Below are 22645 nucleotides of genomic sequence, written 5' to 3' on the forward strand. Positions count from 1 at the left end.
TTTCATTACGCAGCACTTATCATTTCGGCTTATATGAGAGTATCAGAAAGTACTCCTTCAAAGCCATTAGGCCTGTGGGGGTTTCTTTATCAGTAAAAAGACTATGCCAAATGCTTGTTTTCTTGATAATTACGGTAAGCGTACTTACCACTAAAACAGATGTAATCGGAATATACATACATTTTTGGCGGCCGAAATGTTCAAATTCGGAGTTTTAAAAATTCAGATTCGGATGCCATAGCCAATATTTTAGTCGAAAATTTGTGAAAATGTTGTTATACTTATTGTATCTATATAGAAATGGATTTGTGACCAAATTGCACCAAACAACATAAATACTGCCGTACTCTGAAAGAAACAGGGTTTAAAACTTTGGCCAACTATCTCGTACTTCAAATATTGATCAATTAAAATGACCAATCTCTTGTCAAAATCTCTCAAAACTAAGACTTATTTTCAGGTTTGAGAGTTTTAGACAAGAGGAGGATCATTCTAATCGATCGGTATTTGAAGCACGAGTTTTCTGGCCAAATTTGTAAAATCAAAAAAACAACAACGTGTTTTTTTAGAGTTGATGCGGCCATATTTATAGATAATTCATGGTAATTTATAGAAACACTTGTCGGGCTCGTGTATTTTTGGTCGATACACGTGGATCTTCTTTAGAAATTTGAATTTATCTTTAAAATGTACACATTTGTTTGTTTGTTGTCCGTGGCATGACTTCGTAAGTAAAATCGAACACCACCTAAAATCATGGTCTTTCTTCGTAACCGAAAGGACCACGTTCGGCTACCCACCGCCCTATGTGACCTTGAGTAAGTCACCTCGCCCTAGCTCACTTGCGGCGCTGCATTACGGCTGAGGCATGTGTTATTCCAGCCTTCCATCGGAATAGACCCTAAAGACAAATTTCCCTTAGGGATGAATAAAGGTAATTTTGTTCATTTATTATTTATTCCTCCAAACCAATCTTTGATCTAATAGAGTGATGTTTCTGAATTGGTTAATAACAGTGATTAGTGGTTATATACTCTTCCTCATACAAATGTATTGGTAATCGCCCAATTTTCGCTTGTTAGTTATTGTTAGTATTGATTGTTGAGGGGCGTAGTAGTTTTTACCAATTACAACATTAATTCTAAGCTGAATCGACATCGCTATTGTGACAATGATGTTTATTGTCCGATTTTGTGATGGTTTACGTTGGCGTTGGTTAACAAGGAGTGGGCGTTAATCAATCTGAGAGTAAGTGAATTTCTTAAATGGCTGGACTGCTTGATTACTTAGTCAAAGGAGTAAAAATAATGAAATCACGTATGTTACATTTTGGCTCAGCGGCACGGCCTTTCCTCGTATTCAGAAGATACCGAATTCAACTGTCTGTCGATCTGTGTGGACTTTGCACTGCGGCTATAGCATGTGTTATTCCAGTCTTCACTTGGAATAGACCTTTATCATCAGCAGTCATGAGTTGAGTTTTGAGTTTCGAATTTTGGAGAGAAGCGAGAGGACAGTTAATTTTTAAAAGTCAAGCATTTTTTTATTTATGTAAATATCTCATGGCGAGAAACATGACCAAGCAAAGACAACTAACATGACCGCTTCCCTTTGAACATGAAAGCAGATGTGATGACTGAACCCGTAAATGCATGAAACAATACAAGGAATTTGCAAGTCTCTCGGCCACTATTTGTGGCAATGCTGTTCAGATTAATTACTTTCTTTGACATTCTTATAAGATTTAATGAAAATATTTGCTGCTGGATGTGCTGCAATGATATAATGCTGATTGACGAAGAGAATAACAATAACTTCAGTATCTCAGGGTCTGTTTAAGTCTGAATGATTGTGTTTGAAGGCCTTACATAATATGGACCAATATGGGGGTGTCTACTCCTTCCTGGTTGCATTGTCCCACGGAAATCCCATTACAAAGATGCTTGACAAAATCTGTGATATACAATCCTTTTCCCTCTTTGACTGTTTCCATCACAAGCATGCAAGACAGGTATTTGAAGAGCTCTTTTTTTGTCTGCATTCATCAAAAAAAAATGTTGCCAGTCCCTTGAAATTTTGACCAAATCAATCGCACGTTTCCAACTGCTATGACCTCGGTTTTCTTTTAAGACAAGGAATATAACAGTCCCAACCAATATCTACTCTGGGTGCAAGATTCAGTCATGTAAGATTCTTAATAAAGCATTTTTCTTCAAAATATTTGTCAAATCATATATGTTTTCCTTTGTTGTTTTTTTCTGATACATAATAAAGTAAAAAGAAATCATATTGGAGACACTGGCTCTAATCCACCGTCCATTGCCTGTGGTAATCCTGAAGATGATAAAACAGATGGAAAGGTTGATGAAACATACCTAAATAATTATTTTAGATCACCGCTGGGGTTATACAAAATATAAGACGTTTTCCCAAAGAAACCCTGCTTGTTGTTTGAAATGTTCTACATTTCAGTTACTTTGCAATCTTTTAAAACCCTTTTTTCTTCGTGATATGGCTGTTCTCAATGGGCCATTACTCGATCTGTAGTTATAAATCTTTAAAGGATGATATGTCTGTCAAATATTGTTAGTTTTACTTATTACTTTACACCCTTGTGATTGACATCCAAATAAGCACATTTTATTCTTTGATTAACATAAAAATAAAGCGTGATACACAAGGACATTCTTTGAAAAAGTAATATTAATACTCACATAAAAATCTAATCAAGGGCAATAGCTCATACAAATTGAAAGGAATTTCCCCAAAACTGTGTCTGTGAATTGGTCAACAAAAATAAAGTTTTCTTTTCCTTTTTTAAAATGTTTAATTTTATCAAAAGTGTATAAGTAATTAAATGTTAAATGTAGCTCTGTCCTTGAACTAGAGTGAACTCTGGATGACCTTAAAGTGGTCGAATTGAAATTCCTACCGGCCGAACATTTTTTTCAATTTTACCAACTTTGAACAAAAACAAACTTTCGCACGAGTGTGAAACAAGTCGAGTTTTTGCGACTCGTACAAATCGAAGGGAATATTAACTAAAGTGTACATGTGATTTCTTTAATATGATAAAGTTTTTATGTTCTTAAAGCTGTTATAAAATATCGATAATTTGCGAGTAATTAATTGTTAAATGTAATTGACCTCATTTGAATTTTAGTGACTTCAGGGCCCGTTTTCATGAACGAGGACTAGATTTAGTAATTTATTAGTCTAGTAAATGACTAGCTAGTCTTAAGCCCAAGCGAAAGAACTGTCTAAAAAATCGGATTTCATGAATGCTTTCTAATCTCGGACTGGCTAGTCACTTGCCTAGAAGTGGGCGCATTGACTAATTCGACTATTTTGTGCGGGTAACATCACCTGTCTACTACAGGAATGCAGGTTAAGATAGATCAACTTTCATCCTTACAACACAAACGATTTTTAAAGAGGAAATTACCAACACCCGTGATATTGACTGTCCACTGTTATAGACTGCAGTGATGTCCATCGTCGACTGTCAATTCTATATTTAGAAAAATGGCAGTTTCACCGAGACCACGAACACCGAGATTGAAACTCAAAGAAAGTGAACAAAAAAAAAAAAAAAAAAAAACAAAAATTACACAAAAGAGAATGTGTGTTCTGATTAATCACATTATTTCAGTAAATTGCAATGTCAACAGAATAACTTTTGTCTCCACTATATTTTCTAATCATTTTTTTTTTGTTCTTTGAAGCAAACCCTTCGATTTCGGAGTCTCTTGTTCACTCTCACTCTCAACTCCGAGCCGATAGATTCAGTTTTGTTTTTGTTTTTACTCACAAAATTGTGTACTTTCGACGATCTGCACTTGTCTTATAGTTTGTTTGTTTTTTTAAGCCAGTGCCAATGGCAACAGGACACTTTTTGCCTCTGTCATTAGTAACCGGCGTATTTTCTTTCCGAACGAAGCGCACTCAATTAAAAAATATCTGCTATCGTTTTGGCGCTATGACGTCACCTAGTAACTAGACTCAGACTAAATCATGAAGTCTTGCTTCGGCAACTGACTAAAACTTAGTCTGAAGGTGTCATGATTTTAGTCCCGGATTTGCTTAGTCAGCTCGCATGAAATCCGATTTTTTTTTTCAAGTCATTGACAAAGTCAGAGATAGTCCGCGTTCATGAAAACGGCCCCTGGTTGACCTAATCTTAACAACTGTGAAGAAAAATAAACTTTTATACGAAAGTGAAACATCACGACTTTTTTTCTCTAGGGGGTGACTCTACTAATGTTTACTTTTCAAATTTTGTCATTGTCAAAATCCGCGCATCCGAAGGAAAATGAACATAATGAAGAAAATAATATTTATTCAATGATTGGTGTATAGTCGTCCATTGTAGACTCTTGACGCTAATTCCTCATCGACAATAGAAACAAAAACAATCAAAGATCTTATTCCATTGTATTCTGTTTGTCTCTTGAAAAAGCCGAAATCCCAAACACAAAAATTCATATTCATTTTCTTGACCAAGCCACATGGGTGCGGCATAATATAGATTAACTAGGAATGGGGGAAATCCCGCCGTGTATGGGAGCCGGGTTTTAAAAAAAAATAGAAATAAAAGAAAATAGCTTTAACCAGTTAACTGCCGTACTCTGGAAAGACACGTATTTAAAAAGTTGACAGAAAAACCGTCCTTCAAAAATAAATCGATATAAATGACGCTTATCTTGGCAAACACTCTCAAACCTTTGAACTCACGAGGTCCCATGTTTGAGAGTTTTTGCCAAGATGATGGTCATTTGAATAGATCGAAATTCGATGGAGGACTTTTCTGGACCCATTTTTAAAAACGTGTCTTTCCAGAGTCAACAGGTTAAATGAAAGAAAGAAGGAATGGGAGGTATTTAGAGATTGGGATTAGGGAAAGGAGTGGCAAGTCTCATTCAAGGGCTTGCCAAACCCAATATAAATGTAAAGTGAGTAACCAATAATTGAATAAGACTGGAAAGAGAAAAGCCTATAAAGCAGTTTTAACCCAGTTACAATCACGTGGTCTGCCAAGTATCTCTATGGAAACGGATGTCAATTGTAACTGATCTAGTTGTATATTTTCTTGACTTAAAAAAATCGTAGGAATAATTTTATTTTTTTATGAAAATATATTTGGATAAAACAGATAGACATCACGGAATTTATTTAACACATAGACAAACGAGCCATTGTTGTTTTTTCTCCTTGTCATCAGTTATAATTACAATATTTTGCCATCGTTTCTATACTCTAAATTAACGTAAAACTTTAAAGTTTAGATTTTAAGGAAAACAACAAAACCGTCAGTGGCAATGATGAAATCTATTTTTATTAATTTGAAATCATTTCTTTGATGTTCCTTTTACGTAATGTCAACAGCTTCAAACAAAAATCATGATATATTTCATTTATTTTACCTCTTCATAAAATCAATACTTAGAAAATGTTATGAGCCTATAAGAAAAGAGGATATTGATTTCCCAGGAACGTGTCCAGAACCTTCAAAGCAGATTTCGTTTCGTGATTATTACGTCTGCAGAGATTCCATTGTTTAATTTTTAATCAACGCATTTCGATCGCGACTCACACTGGAGAGTAGATCTATATAGTTCATACTGCTCACTGTTTCAAATCAATTATGCATCCTGGGTTTTTTTTCTGATTCTTCCGAATTGCTTTCGGGGAGAGGACTTGTTTGCAACATCTAAGCTTAACGCCTTTGTCAGCACATAATTGGCCTTTTAGGGTCCTGTCTGAGATGAGATTACATAGGACAAATTTATTACAACTCTGAATAAATCATGAGAAAAAGACAAGAAACAAGTGCTTCCGTGTGAATTCGAACCCATAATCCCTAATGTGATTCTCGGGCGAGTTTAGAATCATACATGAGATGGCATTCTTTTGGCGTTGCTTGAGGAGGCTGAAGTTGTTGTTTTTGTTTTGTTGTTGTTTTTTCTCTCTTTTGTTTTATCCCTAAATAATTTGGCTAGCTTTAGGAGGCTGAACCCCCCCCCCCCATCCCCCCAAAATAACAAAATAACCAAAAAATACTTGAGCTTTTATATAGTGCAATATCCACTAAACGTGCTAAAAGCGCTTTACAAGGGGTCCCTGACCAACAGCAACATTTAACATGTAGGACGTGACACGACGCCTCTTAGGCGAAGTTGTTGAGTTTTTTTCTTTCTTCAGCCCTGTGGTTTGTTGGAAGCTGAAGTTATGTGTTTTGTGTTGCTTTTGGCTGCTGAGAATGTTGGGGGGAGGGGGGGGGGGGGGGGGGCTAATTTTTCTTTTTACTATAGGGGGTGAGATTTTAAAAAAAAATTATTTCAGTCTATTTTCTTGAGAGGGCTGAAATTTGATGGGTTTTTTTGTTTATTATTATTGTTATTATTATTATTATTATTATTATTATTATTATTATTATTATTATTATTATTATTATTATTATTATTATTATTATTATTAGTCTGTGTGTTCTCCGTCATTCAATATCCTTTCTGTCTCTTCTTTCCTTCTCTCTATCATTTGCATTTGTGTCCTTGATCTGGAATAATAAGACCATAATTTGGTTTCACCTAAGTTCCATTATGTGAAAGATAGTTTATTTTTTCCCCTTTAAATCATCCCTCCTAATGTATGTTTTTGTATTTTTTAAATCTATTGATAAGTACTTTCTAGCCATCTGAGAGTGTCCCTCTTGGGCTCCTGTGTTGACGTGTTTGTTAATAGATTTATAGAACAATGAGAGGCATTTTTACTTTCAAGCAATATCGATCGCTCAAAAGTATAAAAATGAAAATGTTCAAACCCGAGAATTCTTTCCATATCATCGTAAGAGAGGGATCTGGACTGATATTGGGTTATGCAGCTGGATTGGTAGAGCACCTACTTGTATCACGGAATGTTTTCCACTTCTCTCTCTCTCTCTCTCTCTCTCTCTCTCTCTCTCTCTCTCTCTCTCTCTCTCTCTCTCTCTCTAATTTCAGTTAGTACATTTTAGATGTAGATATGATCGAGGAACAAAGTTCTCATCAAATTTTGCCCATTCAGCTCGATCTTTTTTGTCAAACCATTTCTCTAAGGAATGTAAAATTTAACAGTCGATGATGACTATGAATGGCATAATGGGGGGGGGGGGGGGGGTTTTTCATAAAAATTGTCTTAAATTCTTTGCTAGTAAACTGTCATAAAATCTACCATTGTGACATAATCCCCCCCACCCCAAACGCCCTGCTCTCCCACGAGTCTTGTATTTTATGTGGAGGATTCGTTTTCATGTGTCGAATCATGCATAGGTTTTAATTAATTAATATATTTTTTAAAGTCACGCACTAGTCGAAACTGGATTTTTTTCCAGCAAAGATTTTAAAAATGAAATTTTTAAAAGAACAAAAATCTACATAACATCATTGTTTTAACCATCCATGGTGAGTTTATCTAAGATAGCAATCAGAACTAGTATCCAACCTCAAAATGTGATGCAAGCAAATGTTTATTCATATGAAATGCTATTCTATTAATATTATCCTTTTAAAATGCGTTTTCTATTTAAATTTTATTAACAAACATATCGGGATCTAGCTTGTGGAAAGGTTGCATAAAATTTACGAGGATAGCCAAGCTATAAATCAATCATGACTTTTATAGCTGGAACGGGGAAAAAAGAGCTGTCAATTCTAAATTTTCGGTAGTAATTTCCCTTTTTTCAGGTCTTTAAAGATCCTTGCGTGATTGTTTATTTTTGTTTTCCCTTTTATTCCTTTTGTTATCCCGTGACGTCTGTGGCTAAAAGACATCGACAAGTGTAGATGAGTACCTGATTATAGCTCAGTGGTGGATGCTGTAAGTCGGGCTCCCGTTACAAGTGGTTCCCTCACTGGCGATTTTTAGTGTATGAAATTCAAATTTAGTCCCCAGCCACCTTATGGTGAAACACGCTGTACATCATGGATCCATGGAAATAGTTTATTTCAATTTAATTTTTATTTCAATCATCTATTTGTATTAATTTATTTATTTTATTTATCTATTTCTTTATTGTTAATTGATGATGATATGACTCGCAAAGGGCGTGTTTCAGCATTGCAATTAATGATATCTTTTTATCTAATGCCGTGGTTTCCATGAAGTCAATGTATTATAAAGTAATTTATAAATATTTGTGAATTAGGATATTTAAGAATTCAGTCTTGGAGGTTAAAGGGAACCAATCAAGTTTTAGAAAATTAAATGAGATAAGTTGGTCAGTATGAAGAGCGTTGGGTTTTTGTTTGTTTGTTTGTTCGTTTGTGTCTCTGTGGTGGGGGGTTTGTTTTTGTTTTGTGTGTGTGTGTGTTTGTTTTTTTTTTTTTTGTTGGGGGGGGGGGGGGGGGTTGGGGTTTGTTTGTTTTTTTTGTGTGTTTTTTTTTGGGGGGGGGGGGGGTTGATAGTTTTTTTTTAATGTTTTTTTTTTGTTTGATTTATTTAAACCAAATATGTCTAATGTATAGATAGTATGCAGATGACGTCACTCAGGCCTTTGTTATTGTTTTTGCCATCCGCGTTTGTGAGTTGTTCTCACTAAACTGCATTAACCAGACTATAAAAGTTCATGGTTACACAGAGTTTGTGTGTTGGTTCGTTATACTTCCGGATGGCAATGTTGTGAACTCCTTGGCCAAGCGCATTCTATCTATACGAAAAACAGACATGAATATTTCAAGCAATCTTTTTTCTTTGTAACGACACGATTACTTCGCGGGTAATATAATAATATTACACATCACAAGATGAATGAAGTGACATATTCTCGGTGTGTGTTTTAAGGATGTTACTGTTAGATCTGGCGATCTAAATCTACAGTGTGTATTTTTTAAAAATTATTGACACATTTCGTTGGAATAACTCAAGAGCTATGTAATATTTCATCAAACGGTTTTTGCCACTTGTGCAAAATTTATTTAAGTTTTTATTGATATAAGTTTTAACACTATGCGCCGTTTAGTAGCTGAGCTATGACGTCATTAGTAGAAAAAGGTAATTTTGACATAAATCGTAATTTATTTGGGCTTTGTCCGACAAAGTTTATTTAATTTAACAAATCAATCTAAGGATTTTAACTTGAAGCATTGCCTTGACATGTGTAACATTATTTTTTTTTGTATGACGTCATCATTGATTGAACTGATGATTACGATAGCATTTTGAGGTTTGAGGCATGGGAACATTTGGTGACGGCAGTTTTTATGGAAACATAAAAAATGATGGTCGCGTGGAGCTTTAAATCGGACGATTACGCAAACACACGATCACAAATCAGAATGCAAACTAGAATTAATTTGAATTAAAATAATAAAAACCGAATTGATGTCGCTGACGATGTTTTTGAGTTATTCAAATCTGAAATGTGTTTAAAAATATACACACTGTAAATTACGATTTATTTTAAAATTACCGTTTTCCACTTATGACATCATAACACAGCTACCAAAGGACGAACTCTTTTAAAACTTTTTTCCATCAAAGATTAAATAAATTCTGCACCTATGGCAAAAAAAAAAAACCCGTTTCATGAAATCTTACATAGCTTTGGAGTTATTCAAACCTAATCTATCCAAAAGATATCAATCGATTTCCACTTACTGCCTATTTATTGGTTCAGAAATCTATATCGACGCAGGCTTTATGGATTTATGGCTCGTAAGGACTGCTTTGCTTATTCATTTATTTACTTATTTTCATGTAAATACTTGTATTTCCAGAATGTGTTGTCTCCAGAAGTATCCAGGGCAAGATACCAAGTATCGAAATGGGTGGTATCGATACAGATCAAGCATGGTTATGCATTATGTAAGTTGTATTTTATGGTCGGCAAAAGTCATGAACAAAAATTAACATGCCAGCTTCGAAAAAGAACAAAAGTGCCAATTACGGCACATTTCGCCTCAAAACCCGTCTTCAGCCAATAAAAACATGAATGCATCACTTAAAATCCAGACTGACGGCAGAGAAGTATTAGACTTTTCAAGGTATATTACGTGTGGACAAGACGTGTCATATACCTCTTTACAGTCCACAGTCTCTAGTGTATCAAATGGAAAGGGAAGGGTGAGGGGTATTAGCAATTTGACCAAAGAAGGTGGGGGGGGGGGGGGCGTATTTGATCAAACCATTGAAGTGGGGAGGGGGGGGGGGGGGGGGGGGGGAGGGTAATGCGCATTTTGGGCATTTTCTAATTCAGACGAGGCGAGACGTGATGTATAAAATTGTTTTCTTTCAATCAAATATTCTGCGAGTAAAATAACCGCGACAGCATAAAGATATCTTTTTCAAAATAATTTAACTATAAAAGTTGAGCAACTTGTCATAGCAATAATTAAAGTTGAATTACATCAGAACACGGATATAGCGAACATCCCCAGGCAATGAAAGTTGTTCGTTACATCTGTAGTTCGTTTTTCCGTCAACTTCTTACAAAATACTCTTTCAACCTGATGATGGTGGTGGTCGAGGGTGCAACAAATTCTGAAAAAATCGACGGTTCAGCGTTTATTTTATACAGTAAAATAGTCTCACTTTGACTTGTATTATGACATTTTATACAGTAAAAGAGTCTCACTTTGACTTGTATTATGACATTTTATACAGTAAAATAGTCTCACTTTGACTTGTATTATGACATTTTATACAGTAAAATAGTCTCACTTTGACTTGTATTATGACATTTTATACAGTAAAATAGTCTCACTTTGACTTGTATTATAACATTTTATACAGTAAAATAGTCTCACTTTGACTTGTATTATGACATTTTATACAGTAAAATAGTCTCACTTTGACTTGTATTATGACATTTTATACAGTAAAATAGTCTCACTTTGACTTGTATTATGACATTTTATACAGTAAAATAGTCTCACTTTGACTTGTATTATGACATTTTATACAGTAAAAGGCGGTTAATCCGCGATCGAAGGTGACCATTAATAGTATTTTAAAAGATCATGTTATTTATACATCGCAAAATCAACTTAATGTGCTCAAGTCATTTTCTATGGGTCCCAAGCTAGCAGCAACACTTACCATGTAGGACTAAACATGACGCTCGTAAGAGGCTATTGCATTTTTTTAACACACACAGAAACACACACAGAGACACACACACACAGATGATGATGATGATGGTGGTGGTGGTGGTGTTGCTGATGACGATGTAGTTCAGAATGAACTGAATAATTTTACATCATCTCTGACAGATGTTAAAAGATTTTAATACGGGATCACTTACTTGTCACTTTAAAAAACATCAGATATGTGATTTATCCAATTCTAATAGATATCATAAGAATCTCAATATAATCTGAGTTTTAGAGTTTTTGATATCTCTCAAAATAGAAAACTTATCGAATGTAGTAGGTTAAAACGCCAGGAATATAACATACCTATTTGATCTTTGCTGTTTTGAATCAATAGGCTAGATGCTTTTAGAAGATAAAGCAAAGATTCAAGATTACAATGAAAATAGGTTAAACCAAAAATATTGATAAACTGGAAACGATTCTAAAGGTTTTGTTTTACTCTCTGCGAATGTAAATAAACTCTTGATAGTCGAAAAGCATTAAGTTCCTTGTACTAGAAAAAACACCCGAATAAAATTACTTTTCTGTTTTACTTATAACGGCTAAATTCTTCCTTTTCTAAGAGATGATTTGCTTGATCTTGACTTGAATACTCGCATATTATTGCTCAAACCTTCCCCTAGCACTAGTCAAGGTATAAGTTAACTCACTCAACCCTAACACCGCCTATACCCGTAGTTTACCCGGGGTTACTTTTACCCCATGCCTATTTATTTCATTTTTATGAGATAAATTATAGGCGTAGTATCAAAGCTACTGTTTTTTAGTTTTTACATGTTAATGATAGTTGAATAAAACAATATATGTACATGCTAATTTTTAATACTTTTTCTTCCAATTTTGAAAAGTAGCAAAACTCCCTAGGATTGAGTGAGTTAACATTATGTGGCCATAATTTCATTACAAAGCATTATCCTTTAACCAATTTACTGTCGCACTCTGGAAAAACAGGTATTTAAAGTATTTGACCTCAAAACTCGTCCTTCAAATATCGATCGATTTTAAATTACCTTCATCTTGCAAAGACTCTCAAACCTGGGACTTTCGCGTCATTTAAATCGATCGAATTTGAAGGACGAGTTTTCTGGCCAAATTTTTAAACACGAGTTTTTCCAGATTATGGCAGTTAACTGGCTGGTGGAATTTGGGAGACAATTCAGTAATAATTGACAATAGATATAAGAGAGAGAAACAATGCCCATTGATGTTCTGATGCGGTTTTGAGTTCAGAAATCTATTGAGCCATTGGCGCCACTCACATGAGCTTTAAATAGATCTTCTTGGCATCCAATCGACTGTAAGTATGGCTTGATACCATCTAGATAGAGCGCTTGACTATCATAAGGTACTTTCCGAAGGAAAAGCCCGACTCGGCAGTGGTTCGAGACCGATCTTTTGGGCGTGAGTCAAGTGCTCAATCTCTGAGCTATCGGGGACCCCCAAAGACAGGTATGAAAAAGTTTTCCTTTTCAATGTTTTACATAACAGGAGTGAGTTGCCGGAGCTAAGCCAACGGTACGTGTCATTTGCCAGGCTCCAACACCCCATGAATCTGGGACCAACCTGCCAAGAGGCACAATTCGTCATTTTGATTGTTGCTCCCGTAAAAGAGGTATTGTCCACTTTTTCAAAAATGTATTTATCTATTATCGCTTTTTTTTTTCCAATTTAAAAGATTTCATTGTGTGTGTGTGTGTGTGTGTGTGTGTGTGTGTGTGTGTGTGTGTGTGTGTGTGTCCCAAATACCACTTTGCAAATTAATTTTGATTGTCCAACTCCTCATTTTTAAAGAACGTTTTAAAAACAAAACTCGTGTAATTACAAATGATACCATATTATAACATCCGCAAGAGCTTAGCTGGAATTTATACTTAACTTGTCCCCCTATGTTTCTAACGTTAACATTTCATCTTTTCTATTCTTCTATACAATATCAGAAAGCTACCAAGAACATTGTTGAGATCGGCAAGACTTTCTCCTCGCTCTTTACAGATGTCTCATTCAGACATAAACTTCTGTTGGCGCCAACCAAAGACGCATTCAGACGCCTTCTGCGACAGAGAGCTGATGATATGGCCCATGAACAAGGCGATCCCAAATATAGAGCGTCCACAAGTCATATCACTGTATCTGTCTTTGAAGAGGCACGAGAGGTAAGCATAATTGCATTATTTGACATTTTTTTTACACATTGTTTTTTTTTAAAGGCCATTAGTACGTTCGCGCACTAAGCCATAAATTCAATTTCGAATCACATAATGTGTCATTTTTTCTCCTCAGTGAAGCTCGAATCGCGTCACACGTTGTGCTCTCTTGGTACCAATTACATTTTTAAGTCTAATGAAAGTAGAAACGGACCTCACCTGGAAACGTTTAAGTCACAATTTTAGACATTACATTTATCATTTTGTACGAGTTATGAACATATTTTGATTACTATTATGGAGTAATTGAATCATTGTGTTATATAAGGGGCAAGAACTACAATATCTTCATTTTTCTTTTGCCTGGGTTTGTTTCGACAAGATATATATATTTTTTTGATTGCAATTAAGTTCATTTGTTGTTCCAGGGTCGTGGTAGGTTTCCATTTTGTCAAGGACTCCTGGGTGATATAAAACGACGTCTTCCCCACTATTGGTCCGACTATAAAGACGGTAAGCACAATTGAAAACCTACACCATGCATTTGATATTCATTGTATTCTTTATTTTGTATTTTGAATTGGAGTTTTGACCCTCAATCATATCACAAGCATAATCATGGTCACCATTTTCGTCATTATTATCATCATCATCATCATCATCATCATCATCATCATCATCATCATCATCATCATCATCATCATCATCATCTTCATTAACAGCAATAGCAGTAGCAGGAGCAGCATCATTGACAGCAGCAGCGTAAGGAGCAAAATCATGTTTTAATGTTTATCAATACACCACTACCACCATCATCATCACTGCCATCACTATCATCACCTTTTTTTTCAAACCTTCCCAGGTCTCACTGGTGCAAGGACACCTCAAAAAGTATCTGCTGCTATTTTCTTTCTCTATTTTGCCTGTGTCCTTCCCAACTTGGCGTTTGGAATGCTCAATAGCAACAACACACATGGAGCCATAGGTGAGACAATCATTTATTAGATTTACATTGGTTGGTATGTGCCAGTGCTAATTTAGTATTGGTCGATCGGGTAAAAATAAATATATTTTTTATAAACACGCTAAAACGCTAATATAACCTTGTGCAAGTTCAGCCAAAACCGTAAAGACAGTTAAAATTTTTGTTGACAATCATTAAGGAATATCTACAAAAATTCCTAGCGGCGCTAAATATGACACACATCGATTTTATGATATCGTCTTAAAAAGATAAACGCCATGAAACGAAGGTAGAATTTTGCTTCACTTCGCTGGGTCCTACTGTGATTTGATAAAACCCTGAAACCATATTCATTTCATCACGTGATCGAATTTGATGTTTAAAAATTGTGTTTTTAAAAATCTATCTATTGGTAGATCTATTTATTTAACTGTTTACTAGTTTATGTCGGCAAGAGTTGAGTACTAGCGTCCAAATGTGTTTATGTCTGCTTACATTCCTAATGCGTTTATACTTTTCACCTGAATATTCTCAGGGGTTAACAAGATCCTCTTCTCCCAGATGTTTGGAGGACTTGCTTTTGCCATATTTGGAGGCCAGCCACTCATTGTCCTGCTGACAACTGCGCCCTTGGCTCTCTATACAAAACGTATAAATGATATATTATATCTACCTATATATACATGTGTATGTGTGTGTATGTAAGTATATATATATATATATATATATATATATATTTCTTACTTGCTTTTAGAAATGCGTCACAGTTGAAAATCATATAAATATAACCTAATACATTATTAAACCCAAAGTTTGATGTACCAAGCTAAAAAAAAAAATAGCTTTATATTGTTTTCATCTTGTTTATTAGAATCATATATTATTTTTGACAGACGCACATAGTCCTTCATTTGGTACTTATTGCAACAGGAAACAAATTCTGTCACTATCACCTATGCATAACTTGGAAGTTTGAAGGAGGGAGTTAAATGTCTGTGTGTCGATTATCAGCAACAGTCTGAATAACATAAATAATGTATGAATAATGTCTTCGATTCATTAAAGTACACCAAGCGTTATTACTCACTGAATGTATGTTGCCTTATAACGCCTGACAAATGCATAGGATTGGGACCTTCTTACTTATCCGAACCAGCGGTCTTGGGCCATGACGTAGAAGTTAAACTTCTTTTCTAGTTGTTCCAGGTGACTCCCCAGCATGCCATGAGACCTTCTTAAATTAAATGTTATCTTCTGTTGTTGTTTTTTTTTTTTTTTTCCATTGCAGTCATCTTCAACATCAGCGAAGACTTTGATCTCGATTTCCGGGCCATGTTTGCTTGTGTAGGTCTGTGGAACGCTGGGTTTCTGATTCTCTATTCCGTCTTTGATGTCAGCAAGTTGATGAAGTGGTCATCAAGGTAAATCACATGGAAATGTGTAGACTACTACTACTTCTTCTTCTTCTTCTTCTTCTTCTTCTTCTTCTTCTTCTTCTTCTTCTTCTTCTTCTTCTTCTTCTTCTTCTTCTTCTTCTTCTTCTTTCTTCTTCTTCTTCTTCTTCTTCTTCTTCTTCTTCTTCTTCTTCTTCTTTTCTTCTTCTTCTTCTTCTTCTTCTTCTTCTTCTTCTTCTTCTTCTTCTTCTTCTTCTTCTTCTTCTTCTCTTCTTCTTCTTCTTCTTCTTCTTCTTCTTCTTCTTCTTCTCTTCTTCTTCTTCTTCTTCTTCTTCTTCTTCTTCTTCTTCTTCTTCTTCTTCTTCTTCTTCTTCTTCTTCTTCTTCTTCTTCTTTCTTCTTCTTTTCTTCTTCTTCTTCTTCTTCTTCTTCTTCTTTCTTCTTCTCTCTTCTTCTTCTTCTTCTTCTTCTTCTTCTTCTTCTTCTTCTTCTTCTTCTTCTTCTTCTTCTTCTTCTTCTTCTTCTTCTTCTTCTTCTTCTTCTTCTTCTTCTTCTTCTTCTTCTTCTTCTTCTTCTTCTTCTTCTTCTTCTTCTTCTTCTTCTTCTTCTTCTTCTTCTTCTTTCTTCTTTCTTCTTCTTCTTCTTCTTCTTCTTCTTCTTCTTCTTTTCTTCTTCTTTTTCTTCTTTCTTCTTCTTTCTTTCTTCTTCTTCTTCTTTTTTCTTCTCTTCTTCTCTTCTTCTTTTCTTCTTTCTTCTTCTTCTTCTTCTTCTTCTTTCTTTCTTCTTTTCTTTCTTCTTCTTCTTTCTTCTTCTTTTCTTTTTTCTTCTTCTCTTCTTCTTCTTTTCTTTTCTTCTTTTTTTCTTTCTTTTTCTTCTTCTTCTTCTTTTCTTCTTCTTACTTCTTTCTTTCTTCTTCTTCTTTCTCTTTCTTCTTTTCTTCTTCTTTTCTTTCTTCTTTCTTTCTTCTTTTTTTTTCTTCTTTCTTCTTCTTCTTTCTTCTTCTTTCTTCTCTTTCTTTCTTCTTTTTTTTTTTTTTTTTTTTTTTCTTCTTTTTTTTTCTTCTTTCTTTCTTTTCTTTTTTTTCTTTTCTTTTTTTTTCTTTTTTTTTTTTTTCTCTTTTTTTTTTCTTTTTTTTTCTTTTTTTCTTTTTTTTTTCTTTTTTCTTTCTTCTTTTCTTTTTTTTTCTTCTTTTTTTTCTCTCTTTTCTTTTCTTTTTTTCTTTCTTTTTTTTTCTTTTTCTTTTTTTTTTCTTTTTTTTCTTTTTCTCTTCTTCTTTCTTTTTTTCTTTTTTTCTTTTTTTTTCTTCTTCTTCTTCTTCTCTTCTTCTTCTTCTTCTTCTTCTCTCTTCTTTCTTCTTCCTCTTCTTCTTCTTCTTCTTCTTCTTTCCTCTTCTTCTCTTTCTCTTCTTCTTTCCTTTCTTCTTCTTCTTCTTCTTCTTTCTTCTTCTTCTTCTTCTTCTTCTCTTCTTCTTTCTCTTCTTCTCTTCTTCTTTCTTTCTTCTTCTTCTTCTTCTCTCTTTTCTTTCTTCTTCTTCTTCTTCTTCTTTCTTCTTCTTTCTTCTTCTCTCTTCTCTTCTTCTTTCTTCTTCTTCTTCTTCTTCTTCTCTTCTCTCTTCTTCTTCTCTTCTTCTTCTTCTTCTTCTTTCTTCTTTTCTCTTCTTTCTTCCTCTTTTCTTCTTCTTCTTCTCTTCTTTCTTCTTCTTCTTCTTCTTCTTCTTCTTCTTCTTCTTCTTCTTCTTCTTCTTCTTCTTCTTCTTCTTCTTTTCTTCTTCTTCTTCTTCTCTCTTTCTTCTTCTTCTTCTTCTTCTTCTTCTCTTTCTTCTTCTTCTTCTTCTCTTCTTCTTCTTCTTCTTTCTTCTTCTTTCTTCTTCTTCTTTCTTCTTCTTCTCTCTTCTTCTTCTTTCTCTTCTTCTTCTTCTTTTCTTCTTCTTCTTCTTCTTCTTTCTTCTTCTTCTTCTTTCTTTCTTCTTCTTCTTCTCTTCTTCTTCTTCTTCTTCTTCTTCTTCTTCTTTCTTCTCTTCTTCTTCTTCTTTCTTCTTCTTCTTCTTCTTCTCTTCTTTCTTCTTTCTTCTTCTTCTCTTCTTCTTCTTCTCTCTTCTTCTTCTTTCTCTTTCTTCTTCTTCTCTCTTCTTCTCTTCTTCTTCTTCTTCTTCTTCTTCTTCTTCTTTCTTCTTCTTCTTCTTCTTCTTCTTCTTCTTCTTCTTCTTCTTCTTCTCTTCTTCTTCTTCTTCTTTCTTCTTCTCTCTTCTTCTTCTTCTCTTCTTTCTTCTTCTTCTCTTCTTCTTCTTCTTCTTCTTTCTCTTCTTCTTCTTCTTTTTTCTTCTTCTTCTCTTCTTCTTCTTCTTTCTTCTTCTTCTTCTTCTTCTTCTTCTTCTTCTTCTTCTATCTTCTTCTTCTTCTTCTTCTTCTTCTTCTTCTTTCTCTTCTTCTTCTTCTTCTTCTTCTCTTCTTCTTTCTTCTCTTCTTCTTCTTCTCTTCTTCTCTTCTTCTTCTTCTTCTTCTCTTCTTCTTCTTCTTCTCTTCTTCTTCTTCTTCTTCTTCTTCTTCTTCTTCTTCTTCTTCTTCTTCTTCTTCCTCTTCTGATGCTGCTGCTGCTCCACCTTCTCCTCCTCCTCCTGGGTGGGGTTTCCGACCTCCCATAGAGGGCAGGGAGGTACTTGTTCTGTCTTCTATCTCCCTGTATCTGTTTTCCAATTGCCTTCTGTCTTTGTCTTGGAATAAGATTACTTAGTTTTGTCCCAACCCTTGGCTGGGAGGGATACAGTCGAATGTATAGTTATAGTTTTGAGAGATGATATTTTTTTGTCCTCGTAAATCATCTCTCTGTTATGTACTGTTATTTTTTTTATTTTAACATATAATTTGTAAACATTCCTCCTGCTCCCCTTCTCCCTCCTCCTCCTCCTCCTCTTCCTCTTCCTCCCCCTCCTCCTCATCATCCTCCTGCTCCCCGTCCTCTTCCTCTTCCTTCTCCTCCTCCTCCTCCTCCTCCCAACTCCCTCTCCTCCCTCCATTGATTCAATGTGGTTTGCACCGGGAATGCATATAGTAATGTGAAGTAAATTAAGTAGGATTTAAACATCGAAATTGAACTGTTCTCATGTAAGTACTTAGATATTTTATTTTTTTAAAATAATTTAAGCTTTAGGAATTTGACTCACTTGCTAATTTCACATTTGGTTTCAAGTTTCCATCCAGTCGCAGTCTTGCATTCTGGGATCTGGGATTTTTTCCCCATATTATTGTTCGCCTCCTTCTAATGCAGAATTTTGTTTCTTTTTTTTTTTATGAGTTATGTATTTTTAAAATTTATTTCCAGGTCAACAGAGGAAATCTTCTCACTTTTTATCACGTTTGCTTTTTCTGCTGATGCCATCAGGGACTGTATCAAAGGTATGAATATTTTAATTTTGTTTACGAACAATACAATTCGAGATAGTGATATTACTCTGCAATAGTGGGATCCTGTTGGTGTATGTTTATTGGACATTTTATTATTTGAAAATGTTTCAGCCAGTACAGTAGCCGAAAGGATGATTGTGATTGTAAAATATTCTGATCCCAGTTTTGTGTTTCTATGTAAGGAACTTTTCACATATGCACCATTCCACTCAGGTGTGACTAGGTACCTAGCTATAAGCAGTGACGTATATTGTAGGTCTGTCAGTACAAAAAGGACACCTAACAGGCGACTTGTACTGCATGTATAGATCGGAAATACGGTTCCATATAGCATGCTGAGGCAATAAACGATGCGTTGTGAAGCGCGTTGAGCATGATGAACCCATAGAAATACTCTATATAAGTATGCATATATATTTACTATTTATTTATAGATTTACTATTCACTAGTATCTTTTGTCGTGGGTCCAGATTTCAACGAAAACTACCATACAGAAGCATGCCATCACTCATCTTCTGGGAAAATGAACACGACGATCATCACTACACCATCGTCACCTTCCAACATCACCAACATGACATCTCCAACTGTCGTAGATGTTCCTGCGGAGGAATGTCTCCGAGAGAGCAGCATCCTTTTTCTTCTACTTATGCTGTGTACGGTGTGGGTTGGTTTGACACTGTTTAATTTCACCAAGACGTGAGTAAATTTAATACTAAACAGTATTGATATGATACGTTCCTGTCACCAACGTCATCATCATCATCATCATCATCATCATCATCATCATCATCATCTTCATCATCATCACTAGGATCCTGTATTCATTCGTATTTCAACCTATTTTTCGATCCAGACTTTCAATAATTTATTCCCCCATTTATTCGTCTTTCCGTTCAGTCACTCATTCATTCATTCATTCATTCATTTATTCCTTCACTCCTTCCTAAGATTTATTAATGTCTTCACTTATTATTCTACCTTTTATTCAATATCTGTTCCAGCCCATACCTAACTGCTGGCAAAAGGGAGATTTTGGCTGACTACGCTCTCCCCATTTCTGTGTTGTTTGTGTCTTTCATCGGTTCATACGTATTCAGGGATGTCAAATGTAAGTATGGCAATTATTAACGTTGATGGTGATGATGATGATGTTGATGATGATGATGATGATGATGATGATGATGATGATGATGATGATGATGGTGATACATTTTAGAGATCTTGTTCTTCTCTACAATTCCTTTAAAAATTGTTTTTTTTTAAACACTATTGCAGTAAAACCATTTGAACACGACCCAGACGAGACCATGTTTGAGTTGTCCAATTTCTCATCCCTGGGTCCAGGAGCTGTCGTTGGGGCCGCAGGACTGGGTTTCTGCTTGTCCCTTTTATTTTTCATGGATCAAAACATTTCTAGCGCTCTTGTCAACACACCTAATAACAAGTAAGTCTTGTTAATAGTGAAGAGAAAAGTATAAAAATGTAACGCAATAGTACAACGGAGGGAGTGGTTTTCCAAAAATCTGTCATTTCCATTTTCCTCATTTTTAGATATTGAGTTCAAGAATCTCTCTTTGGGCTTTTTGTTTCATTGTGATTGTACATAAATTTGATAAGGAAATTCTTAAGTCACGTTTCAAATTTAGCTCATGAAGTGAAAATTGTCTCAAAATCGATTTTTAAAACATTAGTCTTTTTGTTATATCATATCATATCATATCATATCATTTGAAAGGTCATTTAGGCCAACTGGCCTTTGATTACCCTGTGTATTTAAATTTAATAATAAATAAATCGGGAATTGATTATTTCTTTATCTTTGTGTTTAATTAGCTAATTTCTAGAACGCCAAACGTCTCGTTTAGTTTGAGAGGAGATGGATGCTCATTGACCTTCCTCTTTTCCTTCCCTTTGGCTATGGAGGCTACATGCTGTGTCATTTCTCCTCCATAATACATATATGTTTTTCTTTTCTACATATGTCTCTTTGGTTTTGCCCTGATCCTAGTTGGGATCCTCTCTGAGAAGAGGAACAGTGAAATGTATGGGGGTTTTTTCTTGGGGATGGTAAGGGATGTAGGGGAGACAAAATTTTTCCCTTGTCAATTGTAGCCAAATTATATTTATGAATTTGTGACGACCATCTCAAAATGGTTTTATGTCTGGGCGATTGAGATGATTAGTCATGGGAGGTTTTTTTTTTTTTTTTTTTTGGTTTTAATTTATAGAGGACAATATATACAGTCGATATGTACAGGTCTGGTAACCCAAATTATTATGGATTCACTGTTGTAACGGAACTATCCCCAAACCAACGCAAAATATTGTCCATTTCAACAGTGTTTTATCAAGCCCATGATTCCGCTCGGTTATCAGACCTACAAACTATGTGTACGTTGGACACAGACATATTGTTGATCATTTAATCTCATCATTCCCATTTTGACATCTCACTCACCCATTACACCGATTTAATGCAAAGGGTCACATTGATGCCAACGGTTAGGGAATGTGAGTTATGACCCTTTTCCAAGGACTCAACTATGCGCAGCTCAAAGCGGGACTCAAACCACGGACCCACCAGTCTGAGGGCGAGTTTCAAACCACTAGCCACACAGCCGCATCTTAATCGATCGATATTGGTAGTGGAAGACTTCAGACCGAAAAGAAAAGAATGTGTTTCAAATGTGTTAATCGCCTTTTAATGGCATCACGTAAGGTAGGGTAATGAGTTATCGTGTCACCACCGGCTTGGCTACGTGTAATTGGAATGTCACAGGCAGCAGGCTGGTTTATTCATCGGTTTGGAGTGTGGAGGTCCGCGTTAGTGTGGGTGTTAATGTGTGTGTTGTGTGTGAGTGTGTATATGTGTGTGAGTGTAAGTGTTTATGTGTGTGAGAGAATGTGTGTATGTGTGTGTCTGTGTGAGAAAGAGAGATAGAAGAGTATTAAGTGTGTGTTTGGGAGAGAGAGAGAGAGAGAGAGAGAGTAGAGTAGAGTATGTGTGTGTGTGTGTGTGTGTGTGTGTGTGTGTGTGTGTGAGCGTGAGTGAGGAGAGAAGAGAATGTGTGCTGCCTGAGAGAGAAGAGAAGGTATGTGTGTATGTGTGTGACAGAGAGACAAGGGGGGGGGGGAGACAGAGAGAGAGAGAGAGAGAGAGAGAGAGAGAGAGAGAGAGAGAGAGAGAGTTCTGTATATATTCGGCACAGTGCTGCCGTACTCTGGAAAAACCCATAATATTTTTTTTAATTGGTCAGAAAACTCGTCCATCAATAATATCGATCGATTTAAGTAACCCTCTTCTTGGCAAAACCTCTCAAACCAGAGACTTCGCGAAGTGAGAGGTTTTGCCAAGATGAGGGTCATTTAAATCGATCGATATTATTGATGGACGAGTTTTCTGACCAAATTTTCAAATAATATGGGTTTTTTCCAGAGTACGGCAGAGTGGTCATTCAGTTCATTCTTTTAAATCGAAAGTCGTGGATTTAAATCCCGGTAGAGATGATCGAAAGAAAGAGAGTTAGAGGAAGACAAAGAATGACTTATTTAAATAACTTAAGAATGGCCAAATGTGATTTTAAAAGCAACACAGATTTCATGCGCACCG

General features: G+C 35.4%; 1 protein-coding gene across 18 annotated transcripts in view; it reads left to right on the forward strand.

Annotated features, from left to right (window-relative positions):
- The window catches only part of LOC144978422 (solute carrier family 4 member 11-like), a 45025-nt gene that overhangs the window by 13350 nt on the left and 9030 nt on the right, over positions 1-22645 (forward strand). For 15 of the 18 annotated variants that reach the window (XM_078924569.1, XM_078924513.1, XM_078924532.1 and 12 more), the window contains 11 exons: positions 9753-9840; positions 12618-12741; positions 13067-13282; positions 13702-13786; positions 14136-14258; positions 14773-14886; positions 15526-15658; positions 18949-19022; positions 19503-19731; positions 20037-20143; positions 20311-20479. In XM_078924569.1, coding sequence (XP_078780695.1) covers positions 9753-9840; positions 12618-12741; positions 13067-13282; positions 13702-13786; positions 14136-14258; positions 14773-14886; positions 15526-15658; positions 18949-19022; positions 19503-19731; positions 20037-20143; positions 20311-20479 — 1462 coding nt within the window. The remainder of the gene's footprint in view (positions 1-9752; positions 9841-12617; positions 12742-13066; positions 13283-13701; positions 13787-14135; positions 14259-14772; positions 14887-15525; positions 15659-18948; positions 19023-19502; positions 19732-20036; positions 20144-20310; positions 20480-22645) is intronic. The other 3 variants (XM_078924598.1, XM_078924617.1, XM_078924607.1) reach the window with 1 other exon arrangement.

Source organism: Berghia stephanieae, chromosome 1 (assembly GCF_034508935.2).
Source record: "Berghia stephanieae isolate SIO BIC M18660-M18661 chromosome 1, UCSD_Bste_1.3, whole genome shotgun sequence".
In the NCBI taxonomy this organism is placed as follows: domain Eukaryota; kingdom Metazoa; phylum Mollusca; class Gastropoda; order Nudibranchia; family Aeolidiidae; genus Berghia; species Berghia stephanieae.